This window comes from Carcharodon carcharias, assembly GCF_017639515.1.
Source record: "Carcharodon carcharias isolate sCarCar2 chromosome 33 unlocalized genomic scaffold, sCarCar2.pri SUPER_33_unloc_1, whole genome shotgun sequence".
NCBI classification, from domain to species: domain Eukaryota; kingdom Metazoa; phylum Chordata; class Chondrichthyes; order Lamniformes; family Lamnidae; genus Carcharodon; species Carcharodon carcharias.
In genome coordinates, this window is record NW_024470690.1 from 3,262,068 (window position 1) to 3,275,383 (window position 13,316).

The 13,316-nt window shown below is 52.9% G+C and overlaps 1 protein-coding gene across 1 annotated transcript in view; it reads right to left on the minus strand.

Moving 5' to 3' along the window:
• Positions 1-13,316, minus strand: part of LOC121274152 (voltage-gated potassium channel subunit beta-2-like) — a 199,173-nt gene that overhangs the window by 150,065 nt on the left and 35,792 nt on the right. Inside the window, exons 9-10 of the mRNA XM_041181331.1 lie at positions 11,934-12,019; positions 1,954-2,074 (exon numbers count right to left, since the gene is read on the minus strand). Of these exons, the coding sequence (XP_041037265.1) occupies positions 1,954-2,074; positions 11,934-12,019 (207 nt within the window). The remainder of the gene's footprint in view (positions 1-1,953; positions 2,075-11,933; positions 12,020-13,316) is intronic.

A 13,316-nucleotide genomic window follows, 5' to 3' on the forward strand; every position in this document is an offset into this window, starting at 1 on the left:
TAACAGAGTGATAAAGAAATATATAGGCAGACAGATACACACAGATATAGAGAGCAGAGTGGCAGGGGGAGAGAGGGACAGAGAGGCAGACACACAGATAGAGACAGAGTGACAGCTTGAGCGCTTAAATCTCACAGATGAGAAGGCTACAAACTGTTGCATGGTTGAGCAGTTGCAATGTGTTTACAGTATGTTTACAGTGTTTGCAGTGTTTACGGTATGTTTGCAGTGTGTTTACAGTATGTTTATAGTGTGTTTACAGTGTTTTTGCAGTGTGTACAGTGTGTTTGCAGTGTGTACAGTGTGTTGACAGTATGTTTGCAGTGTTTACGGTATGCTTAGTGTATTTGCAGTGTGTTTGCAGTGTGTTTACAGTGTGTTTGCAATGTGTACAGTGTGTTTGCAGTGTGTGGTGTGTTTACAGTGTGTGTAGTGTGTTTACAGTGTGTTTGCAGTGTGTACAATGTGTTTAGTGTGTTTGCAGTGTTTACGGTATGCTTAGTGTGTTTGCAGTGTGTTTACAGTATGTTTAGTGTGTTTACAGTGTGTGTAGTGTGTTTACAGTGTTTACAGTATGTTTACAGTATGTTTGCAGTGTGTTTGCAGTGTGTTTGCAGTATGTTTACAGTGTGTTTGCAGTGTGTTTGCAGTATGTTTACAGTATGTTTACAGTATATTTAGTGTTTGCAGTATGTTTACAGTGTGTACAGTGTGTTTACAGTATGTTTAGTGTGTTTACAGTATGTTTAGTGTTTGCAGTATGTTTACAGTCTGTTTACAGTTGTTTACAGTGTTTGCAGTGTGTTTACAGTATGTTTGCAGTGTGTTTAGTGTGTTTGCAGTGTGTTTACAGTATGTTTAGTGTTTGCAGTATGTTTACAGTATTTGCAGTGTTTACAGTGTGTTTAGTGTTTGCAGTATGTTTACAGTATATTTACAGTGTTTGCAGTATGTTTAGTGTGTTTGCAGTGTGTACAGTGTGTTTACAGTATGTTTAGTGTTTGCAGTATGTTTGCAGTGTGTTTGCAGTATGTTTACAGTGTTTACAGTATGTTTAGTGTTTGCAGTATGTTTACAGTATGTTTACAGTGTTTGCAGTATGTTTACAGTGTGTTTGCGGTGTTTACAGTATGTTTACAGTGTTTGCAGTATCTTTACTGTGTTTGCAGTGTGTTTACAGTATGTTTACAGTGTGTTTACAGTATGTTTAGTGTTTGCAGTATGTTTAGTGTGTTTAGTGTGTAGTGTGTTTACAGTATGTTTACAGTGTTTGCAGTATGTTTACAGTATGTTTAGTGTTTGCAGTATGTTTACAATGTGTTTGCAATGTGTTTACAGTATGTTTACAGTGTGTTTGCAGTGTGTTTACAGTATGTTTACAGTGTGTTTACAGTGTTTGCAGTATGTTTAGTGTGTTTACAGTGTGTTTACAGTATGTTTACAGTGTTATTGCAGTGTTTACAGTGTGTTTAGTGTGTTTACAGTATGTTTAGTGTGTTTGCAGTGTGTTTAGTGTTTGCAGTACGTTTACAGTGTGTTTAGTGTGTAGTGTTTACAGTATGTTTACAGTGTGTTTGCAGTGTGTTTACAGTATGCTTAGTGTGTTTGCAGTCTATCTGCGGTGTGTTCGCAATGTGTTCATCTCGTGTTTGTGATGTGTTTTCAGTGTGTTTACCATGTGCTTGCCGTGTGTTTACAGTATGTTTACAATGTGTTTGCAGTCTATTTGCGGTGTGCTTGCCGTGTGTTTATCGTGTGTTTACTGTATGTTTATGGTCTGTTTGCAGTTGTTTGCATTGTGTTTACCATGTGTTTACAGTGTGTGTTTACCGTGTGTTTGTGGTGTATTCACTGTATGTTTACCGTGTTTATGGTGTGTCTGCCATATGTTACCATGTGTTTGTAGTGTATTTACGGTGTGTTTATGGTGAGGTATCTGTGGGGAACACTGACCAATCTTGTGGTAGAGTTCAGGAAGTTGAGTCTCAACCTTGTCGCGCTGGAAGAGGTGGTACTCTGCCTGCTCACACGATGGAGGAATCAGGTTAAACTGTCGGGCCACAGAATAAGCCTCCTGAAAACAGAGGGAGATGGGATGGCACTCACTGATAAATAGGCATGAATCCTAACTGTCACAATACAGCATCAACAGAATTATTTCTGAAACTCCCTTTACAATCCCATCCTCCACTGTCTCAAATGTCCCACCTTCATCTCACAGGAGTCTATATGGTTTACATTGGAGATACTGAACTAAGGTTGATGCTTTTCCTCATAGGCCTCCACCTACTGGCAAACAACAGAGGGCAGCCAAGAGGGAGCTAGAGATTCACAGTTTGAGGCAAGAACAGACTGACAGAGGAAGGGAGGGACAGAAACAGAGGGAAGGAGTCTTGAGGCCAATCGTGGACTCTCAGCTGCTGCCGGTGACGTTATCCATCTCACCAGAGATGGGAGTGGGAGGAAAGTCCATCCTGGGGTCTGTAGCGCTTCATGCCATCTTCTTTGAGGAAGGTCCAGTCTTTCCGGCCCTGTACACCCCTAACTAACTACAACGATGTGAGGGGTCTAGTGGTATTGTCACTGGACTAGTAATTCAGAGGCCCAGACTAGTGCTCTGAGGACATGGGTTCAAATCCCACTAGGGCAACTGTGGAATTTGAATTCAGTTAATAAATCTCGAATATAAATCTCGTCTCAGTAATCGTAACCATGAAATTATTATCAGTTGTCGTAAAATCCCATCGGGTTCAATGAAGTCCATTAGGGAAGGAAATCTGCTGTCCTTACCTGGCCTGGTCTACATATAACTCCAGACCACAGCCATGTGGATGATTCTGAAATGGCTTAGCAAGCCACTCAACTCAAAGGTAATTAGAGATGGGCAACAAATGTCCGCATCCCATGAAAGAATAAACAAATAATTATACAGCCCTAGTGTGTGATGCTTGGCTTTATAAGATAGTTTAAAACAAAACTATCTCCTTTAAATCAAGATAGTTTGGAGCAGTAGGGGCAAGGTGTGACCTCCTACTAATCTTCCCGGAGACAAGCCCATGTGATCTGTCTGCTATGGAGGTAGGAACTTAAAACCAAAATGTATTGAAAGCTAGGTGCAAGTTTTAACACCTGGGCAGAAAGGAGGAGGCAGCTGGCCTTGCTTTGTACAGGCTTACGGGCTGTCAGAGTGAGGAAGACCAAGAGACCTGGGGGAAGATGGCCCACAACAGGTACTGTTATGCCAAGCAGTCTTGGGAGTTGACTACTGTTGTGATATCTCTTTGACAGAAACATGCTAAGGAATAAGTAGTCAGGATGTAAACCATGTGACCAGCAGACATTGTTCAGAGGAGCTTTCTGTTTAGCTAGCAGCATGTGGTATGAAGGAAACGCAGCTGTATTTTCCAGTTAACAATAGCTGTTGAATCTTTATTGTGAATCTGTCTGTTGTGCCATCCTGTACTAATCTTCAAGTAAACTGAACCTACCTTTAGTTTACCAATCCTGTGTGAGATTAGTAAGTTTGTACTCCGCAAACGTAGAAATACGACATCCACCAAGCAGTGGGCTGATGGGGGTGGACATCTGGTTCAAAGGAACAAGGCTTGTGAAGAGTTAGAGACCACAGAATCACCAGAGGATGCCTTGCAATGATAAGTCCATTCAATTGTGTTGAAAGGGTTGAGTGAAGGGGGCTTTGTTTACAAGGACATTGGTGGGGCAGGGAGGATCCTGGAACATTAAAAACAAGACTATGGGCGGAATCTTCAGTTCTGGAGTCTACGTTTCGCAGCAGATGTGGAAGTGAGAGTTATTTCCACTCTGGGGCGGGATGGATGACCAGGCACAGTCTCTCACTGTTCAGCTCATTACCCACCCGTCCAGGCAGGGCAAGGTGAACCCCGTGGTGGGGGCAGACTGGAAGTCACCGTCCCTGCAATCACCTCGTGGAGTTGGAGGCCCAGGTGCCATATTTAAAGGGTCCCTGGACACCCATTTACTCGCCGCAGGGCAGGAGCTCCAGATTCTGTCGAAATCCAGGGTGCCCCAGGAGGGAAAGTGACACGTGGCCTCTGTTTCAGTGCAGCCAGGCTGAGCTACTCCTCCAGGACTCCAAGACAGGTGGCAGGTGCTGTTTCCACTAAATCTGTCTTTCCTCTATTCCAGGTACAGGCAAGAAAAGGGTTTGGGTACAACAAGGGAGACCAGCCACAGCTCCACGTCTAACTCCCCCTCTGAGTAGGAAGTCACAGTGTCAACTGCACCCTCCACCAACAGTCACCGTGAATGGTGCACTGTCCCAAACAGATTAACTGTCACCTCCCAGAGTGGGGGGGCCTTGTGTGGTGCTGACTAGGAGATGCCACACTGAATGCCAGTGGACCCCCCCCCCCGAGAGCCACTGGGGCAAAGGGTGACCCTCAGTGCCTCTGGCATGGGATCGCCTCCAAGCCCTTTTGGCTGCACATCACCGTGGAGAAGCTGGCAGGTGTGAGCAGCCATTTTCTGGGACATCGGAAGGAGCCTCCGGCATTGCCTTTCGTTCATCTGAGGTCGGTGCCCCGTCTGCGATATAACCGTGGCTGGGCCGTTGCTCACTGTTGCAGTTAGACCCTGTTCGCCAGCACCTTCCAGATGCTCCACTGCCTCTTGCTGCCGAGGCCCTTGCTCCTCCCGGCCCTTTGCCAACCGGCAGTGGGCCCTCCTTCTCCTCATCTGGGTGAGAGTGAGCAGGAAGGCCTCAGCCTGCATCGTCTGGGCCTCAGTGGGTCTGTGAACAAATTGAAGGGTTAAATCTAGTCAGCATATTCTTTACAGGGTTCCCTCCATCTTAAAGCCAGCGGGCCAGCAGTAAGCCCTTCACCTGGCCTCTGTCTAGACATGACATCCCCACCCCATCCCTTCCAGGTGAAGCACATCCTGCAGGACCAGAGATGGGTGTTCCTCCCGTTCATACGTGACTGCGCATGGAGATATTGCTCTGTGACCAGGGTGGTGAGAGCCATGTGCAAGAAGCCTCTCTCTCTCACATAACTCCACTTGTCCCCATGAGACTCTATAGAGAGACCATTGCCATGGCAGCATAGAGAGACTAATCACATGATCCCTTGTCAGGCATGACCACACTCATCCGGGAGGATGGAGGTTTGGAGTTGTGGGCTGGCTGCCTTGTACCAGCTGTGCCCCTTGGAGACACCCATCTTCTTCCCTCCCTCTGACTGCAGCTGATGGCAGGGGCCCTGACTGGGCAGCAGCTCCAGACCGTGCTGGGGTCTCGGTGTTGTGAGACCCATGAGGCGGGAGCAAAGATGCAGGCCCTTTATTCAGCCACTTGCGCTGAGTTTGAGCTGCCCCCACCCGAAAGGACCCTCCCCCCACTCCAAGGGGGTCGCATTTTTCACATCCATACACTTCATCGCTGTTACTGGAAAACATGGTGCCTCTTAGTTTCTGGGCTCAGTCCACTAGCAAACTGGACCTGCCCCCCCTACCCTATCCCCCACCCCACTCTGACTCCCATTGCTGCACCCGTACCCTCAGCTCAATCCCCTGGGACCCACCATCAATGGCACCAACCCCATCCTCCGTAAACCCCATTCCCCCACCCCCACCGATACCCAGCCACAGGGCCCCCCCAGACCCCAACACAAAATACCCTCCCCTCCACCCCACATTCGGGCACCCTGGCATTCGCTCAGTGCACATCATCACAGATCCCCCCCCCACCCCCTCCTCAGGTTCACACAGACCCTCCCCCCCCCCTCCTCAGGCTCACACAGACCCTCCCCCCCCCAGGCTCATACCGACCCTCCCCCCCCTCCTCAAGCTCACACAGACCCTCCCCCTCGCCCCCCAGGCTCACACCGACCCTCCCCCCCCTCCTCAGGCTCACGCAGACCCTCCCCCTCCTCAGGCTCACGCAGACCCTCCCCCTCCTCAGGCTCACGCAGACCCTCGCCCCTCGGCTCACGCAGACCCTCCCCCCCCTCCTCAGGCTCACGCAGACCCTCCCCCTCCTCAGGCTCACGCAGACCCTCGCCCCTCGGCTCACGCAGACCCTCCCCCCCCTCCTCAGGCTCACGCAGACCCTCCCCCACCTCAGACTCACGCAGACCCTCCCCCCCCTCCTCAGGCTCACGCAGACCCTCGCCCCTCGGCTCACGCAGACCCTCCCCCTCCTCAGGCTCACGCAGACCCTCGCCCCTCGGCTCACGCAGACCCTCCCCCCCCTCCTCAGGCTCACGCAGACCCTCCCCCACCTCAGACTCACGCAGACCCTCCCCCCCCTCCTCAGGCTCACGCAGACCCTCCACCCCCTCCTCAGGCTCACGCAGACCCTCCCCCCCTCCTCAAGCTCACGCAGACCCTTCCCCCCCTCCTCAGGCTCACGCAGACCCTCACCCCCCCTCCTCAGGCTCACGCAGACCCTCACCCCCCCCCCCTCAGGCTCACGCAGACCCTCCCCCCCCTCAGGCTCACGCAGACCCTCCCCCCCCCACCTCAGGCTCATACAGACCCTCCCTCCCCCTGCCTCAGGCTCACACAGACCCTCCCCCCCCCCCACCTCAGGCTCACACAGACCCTTCCCCGCCCCCCCCCCCCACCTCAGGCTCACACAGACCCTCCCCCCCCCCCACCCCACCTCAGGCTCAAACAGACCCTCCCCCCCCCCCCAGGCTCACACAGACCCTCCCCCCCCCCACCCCACCTCAGGCTCAAACAGACCCTCCCCCCCCCCCAGGCTCACACAGACCCTCCCCCCCCCCACCTCAGGCTCACACAGACCCTCCCCCCCCCCCCCTCAGACTGACACAGACCCTCCTTCCCCCCCCCCACCTCAGGCTCAAACAGACCCTCCCCCCCCACCAGGCTCACACAGACCCTCCCCCCCCCCACCTCAGGCTCACACAGACCCTCCCCCCCCCCCCCTCAGACTGACACAGACCCTCCTCCCCCCCCCCACCTCAGGCTCACACAGACCCTCCCCCCCCCCCCCTCAGACTGACACAGACCCTCCTTCCCCCCCCCCACCTCAGGCTCACACAGACCCTCCCCCCCCCCCACCCCACCTCAGGCTCAAACAGACCCTCCCCCCCCCCAGGCTCACACAGACCCTCCCCCCCCCCCCCACCAGGCTCACACAGACCCTCCCCCCCCCCCCACCAGGCTCACACAGACCCTCCCCCCCCCCACCTCAGGCTCACACAGACCCTCCTCCCCCCCCCTCAGACTGACACAGACCCTCCTTCCCCCCCCCCACCTCAGGCTCACACAGACCCTCCCCCCCCCCCCCCCCTCAGACTGACACAGACCCTCCTTCCCCCCCCCCACCTCAGGCTCACACAGACCCTCCCCCCCCCCACCCCACCTCAGGCTCAAACAGACCCTCCCCCCCCCCCCCCCACCTCAGGCTCACACAGACCCTCCCCCCCCCCCCCCCCTCAGGCTCACACAGACCCTCCCCCCCCCCCCCCCCCCCCACCTCAGGCTCAAACAGACCCTCCCCCCCCCCCAGGCTCACACAGACCCTCCTCCCCCCCACCTCAGGCTCACACAGACCCTCCCCCCCCCCCCCACCAGGCTCACACAGACCCTCCTCCCCCCCACCTCAGGCTCAAACAGACCCTCCCCCCCCCCCCAGGCTCACACAGACCCTCCCCCCCCCCCCCACCAGGCTCACACAGACCCTCCCCCCCCCCACCTCAGGCTCACACAGACCCTCCCCCCCCCCCCCAGACTGACACAGACCCTCCTCCCCCCCCCCCACCTCAGGCTCACACAGACCCTCCTCCCCCCCCCCCTCAGACTGACACAGACACCCCCCTCCTCCTCCTCACCCCGAGCCCCCGTCCCCCACTTCTCTCTCTGAGCCCCCCGCCCACCCCGGGCCCTGCCCTGGAGCAGGCATTGCCCCGGCACCCAATACGTGTGAGGTTCTGAGTGCTCCCCAATCGGGTCAGAGTGGAACCTACTCCCCTCGAGGCCCATCGAAGAGGAAAAGTTCGGCAGGTTCACGCCACAGCCGCAAAAGTGAATGTTCGAGTTTCTTGCTGGCGGAGAACTGAATTCCTGCAAGGAGGCCCTTCTAATATAGGCGACGGGCTGGTGCGCGAGGGGCTGGTTCGCGAGGGGCTGGTTCGCGAACGGCTGATGCGCGAGGGGCTGATGCTCGAGGGGCTGGTTCGCGAACGGCTGATGCGCGAGAGGATGATGCTCGAGGGGCTGGTGCGCGAGGGGCTGGTGCTCGAGGGGCTGGTGCTCGAGGGGCTGGTTCGCGAACGGCTGATGCGCGAGGGGCTGATGCTCGAGGGGCTGGTTCGCGAACGGCTGATGCGCGAGAGGATGATGCTCGAGGGGCTGGTGCTCGAGGGGCTGGTGCGCGAGGGGCTGGTGCTCGAGGGGCTGGTTCGCGAGGGGCTGGTGCTCGAGGGGCTGGTTCGCGAACGGCTGATGCGCGAGAGGATGATGCTCGAGGGGCTGGTGCTCGAGGGGCTGGTGCGCGAGGGGCTGGTGCTCGAGGGGCTGGTTCGCGAGGGGCTGGTGCTCGAGGGGCTGGTTCGCGAACGGCTGATGCGCGAGGGGCTGATGCTCGAGGGGCTGGTTCGCGAACGGCTGATGCGCGAGGGGCTGATGCTCGAGGGGCTGGTGCTCGAGGGGCTGGTTCGCGAGGGGCTGGTGCTCGAGGGGCTGGTGCGCGAGGGGCTGGTTCGCGAGGGGCTGATGCTCGAGAGGATGATGCTCGAGGGGCTGGTGCTCGAGGGGCCGGTGCGCGAGAGGATGATGCTCGAGGGGCTGGTGCTCGTGGGGCCGGTGCGCGAGAGGATGATGCTCGAGGGGCTGGTGCTCGAGGGGCCGGTGCGCGAGAGGATGATGCTCGAGGGGCCGGTGCGCGAGAGGATGATGCTCGAGGGGCCGGTGCAAACGGGCCTCATTTTTTTTTTTGTCACGAAACCCGACGCACATTTAAGTCGCCTTCCACGTCCCGAGAACTGAATTACTAAATGCCGTCAGGAAGCTCGTTTTTCACCTCCCGCCAAATGAAGGCCCCGCCCCCTCCCCTTCCCTTCCCAGCTCACCTCGCTTCCCGCTGCAGGCGGGACGGGAATATTCCGCCCTCCATTGCTGGCTGAGGCTGAGGTGTGAGGTATAAATGTGGCTGTATTTTTTTTTTGGGGGGGGGGGGGGGCGGGTGTCGGGGAAGTTAATATCTTTTCTGTAGTTTGTGTGCAGCCTACCAAGAAATGTTTAGTCAATATTGATTATAGTGTGTCTGTTACAGTCAAAGTCTTAAAACGTGAAATCTGGTTGGGTTGAGCGGGTCTCTGGGAATTTCATGTTATTTTGTAAAGTTATTGGTCTCTCTCTGGGGGGGGGGTCGGTCTATCACTGACAATGTTTCTCACCCCCCCGCCCGCCTGCCTGCCTTGTTCCTTCCTGGAGAAGCCGAGAGACTGACGGCCCAGAAATGTGGATTGTCAGCACGTTTAATAAACCACGAGGGAGATGGCGGTCAAAAAATAAAAGTTGTTTTTTATTTAAATGAGTTGTAAAGTTGGTCCCTTCACCCGAGCGGGTGGGGGCCCTAAGGGAAGGTTCGCTCGGCTGATCCCTGGGGCGAGCGGGCGGGATTCTCCCGCGAAGAGAGAGATCGGCTGGGAAAGGGGGTCCGTGCCCTCGGGAGGTTAATCGAAGAATGAGAGAAGAGGGGTGGGGGGGGGGGGGGGGGCGGATCCATCCGAGACGTGTAAACCCCCCCCCCCCCCCCCCCCCACCCCACCTCCTCAAGAGGGCCGTGGATGCTCCAGCCACCCAGTATGTTCAAGATTGAGAGTGGGGAGATTTTTCGATCTCAAGGGATCTGGTGACCGGGTGGGAAAGTGGAGTTGAGGCAGAGGATCAGCCGTTGACCGGCGGAACAGTCTCGATGGGCTGAACGGTCTACTCTGTTCCTATTGCCTAGGTTCTAAGAGTCCGCAGAGTGCATGACTGAGGTGGCGAGGGAAGCTCTGGACACATCTCATTTAATAGTAACTCCAGTACAGAAGGCCACTTAGCCCATCACACCAGTACTAGCTCTTGTCCATTATTCCCTCCCTTCACGTTCTCATTGGTAGCCAAGCCATCGTCTGTCTAATCCCCTCCCCCCCTCCTTCTCCCTCTGCAACTTCAAACCCTCTGTAAAGTTAACGTTTTGGGTCACTAACCTCACACCGAGTCTCATTCAGCCATCACTCACTCAACAAATTGCTGCCCGCTCTGGCAATAACCTCCTTTAAACATTCTTCCCCCTTCTTTTCAAATCCCTCCATGGTCTCTCCCACCACCCCCCCCCCCCACCCCCCCTCCCATCTCTGTGAGCTCTTCCAGCCCCCCCACAACCTTCCGAAGACTCTGCACTCCTCTAATTATGATTCCCTCTCCCATCCCCGATTATAAGACCATAAGATGTAGGAATGGAAATAGGCCATTCAGCCCATTGAGTCTGCTCCGTCATTCAATGAGATCATGGCTGATCTGATAATTCTCAACTCCACTTTCCTGCCTTTTCCCCATAACCCTCGGTTCCCTTACTGATTAAAAATCTGTCTATCTCAGCCTTGAATATACTTAACGATCCAGCCTCTACAGCCCTCTGCAGTAAAGAATTCAACAGATTCGCTACCCTCTAAGAGAAGAAATTCCTCATCTCTGTTTTAAATTGGCACACCTTACTCTGAGATTATGCCCTCTGGTTCTAGACTCTTCCCCACAAGGGGAAACACCTCTCAGCATCTACCCTGTCAAGTCCCCTCAGAATCTTATATGTCTCAATAAGGTCACCTCTCATTCTTCTAAACACCAATGAGTACAGGCCCAACCTACTCAACCTCTCCTTATAACAAAACCCTTCCATCCCCAGGATCAACCTAGTGAACCTTCTCTGGAGTGTATCCAATGCCAGTATATCTTTCCTTAGATAAGGGGACCAAAATTGTTCACAGCATTCTAGGTGTGGTTTTGTGTAGTTTTAGCAAGGCTTCCTTATTTTTATATTCCATTCCTTTTGAAATAAGGGCCAACATTCTATTTGCCTCCCCCATTACCTGCTGAACTTGTATGTTAGCTTTTTGTGATTCATCAGTCGTCTTTTCTGTTAAACTCCTTTCCCAGTCCTCTCCATCCAACTCTGCCCTCATTCCTTTGTAATTACCCTTATTTAAGTTTAGCACTGTTGATCCGACCCAAGTTTCTCACTCTCAAACTGAATACTAAATTCTACCATGTTATGGTCACTGTTTCCTAGTGGATCTTTCACTTTGAGATCATTTATTAAACCTGCCTCATTACACATTACCAGATCCAAAATAGCCTGATCCCTGGTTGCATCCACATGTTCTAGGAAACTGTCCTGAATATGCTCTATAAATTCTTGCTCATGGCTGCCTCTGCCAATTTGATTTTCCCAATCTACTTGGAGATTAAAGTCACTCATGATTAATGTACTGTCTTTTTTACATGCCTTTACTACTTCCTGATTCATTCTCTGGCCGACAGTATAGCCACTGTTAGGGGGCCTATAGACTACTCCCACCAGTGTCTTCTTCCCCTTGTTATTTCTTACCTCAATCACCTCTGATTCCCATCACTCTACCATTGGTGGCCGTGCATTCAGCTGCCTGGGCCCCAAATATCTCTCTCTCTCTCTCTCTCTGGTAATAATATCTCCTCAAGTGGCTCAGAATGAAATTTTGTCTCAATATCCCCCCACCCCCCGCCCCGGAGAAACCCCTCAGGATGTTTAACCAACATCAAAGGTGGCTATAAAAATGCAAGTTGCTGTTGGTGTATCTAATCCAGCAGCTAATAGAAGCTAGCGTCCACTCTATCCCCTTCTTTGACTCTTTAAGGATTTGGGAAGGAACAACACTGGGTTCATTTCGAAAGTCACTCACCATGATCTCCACAGTGCTCCATCGTGATGTTCCCCAGTACATTGTTTCACCCTGGTTGATGAGGAATGTCATGGCTCGGACAATCTCTGTAAGAAGGTGGAAGGAATTACAGAGTGAGCTGCAACCAAGCCTGAAAGCGTCATCGACCTTCCCCGCTGACTGTGATAGATACGCAGAGAATGTTCCCTTCCCTTGTGAGAGAATCCAAAACCAGGGGCCATAAATACAAGTTGCCGGTGAAACAGGGAGGAATTTCTTCTCTCAGAGAGCGGCTGGGGCTTTGGAACTCACTATCAGAGGAAGTGGACGAGGGAAATGGCGTTGATTCTTTCAAAAGGAAACTAGTCAAGTGCATGAGATCTAAAGGGATAGAAAGTGATGCTGCGAGGAGGCAGGTGGAGTGAGAAGTGTAAGCCCCAGCACAGATTGAGATGGGCTGAATGGCCTGTTTCTGTATATTTTTACGTAATTCTATGAAACTCCTTTTGGGGTTCCCCTTGCAGAAGGTTCTGGTGTATTAATACAGCCGGCCTTCATCAGTTTAACAACTCGCAGTTACTCTGATAGTTTGACAACTAATCTAATCTCTTCAGAACAGAGCAGGCTGTGAGGTCACCTGATAGCGACCCACAGAATAATGAAGGCTCTGGGCAATTATCTGGATTAATGGATTCGGGGGAATACGGGACATGAGGTTAAACTGGAGTGTTATTTTGCAGATTCTTTACACTCCCCAGAGGGGACAGAATGATGGGTTCTCAATGACTGTGCGGGTACCAACTTTCTGTATTGTCTTCAAGAGGGATTGGGAGTGGACTGGGGCAGGGGCCACAGTAAATAGCAAGTAAATGACTTTCTTAAAAAGTGTGTGCGGGTTTTCAGTGCTATAAGATCATAAGAAATAGGAGCAGGAGGAGGCCATTCTGCCCCTTGAGCCTGTTCTGTCATTCAATAAGATCACGGGCTGATCTGATTGTGGTCTCAAGTCCACTTCCCTGCCTATCCACCCCCTCCCCCCACCCCCATTACCTTTGACTCCTTTGTCAATCAAAAATCTGTCTAATTTAGCCTTGAAACTATTAAGTGACCCGCCCTCTACTGCTTTCTGGGGAACAGAATTCCACAGACTAATGACCATCTGAGAGAAGACATTCCTCCTCGTCTCCATCTTAAATGGGAGACCCCTCATTCTGAAACTGTGCCCCACAGTTCTAGATTCCCCCATAAGATGAAACATCCTCTCAGCATCCAGCCTGTCAAGTCCCCCCCCCTCAGAATCTCATATGTTTCAATAAGATCACCTCTCATTCTTCTAAACTTCAACGGGTAGAGGCCCAACCTGCTACCCATAAGACAAACGCCTTCACCCCAGGGATCAGCCGA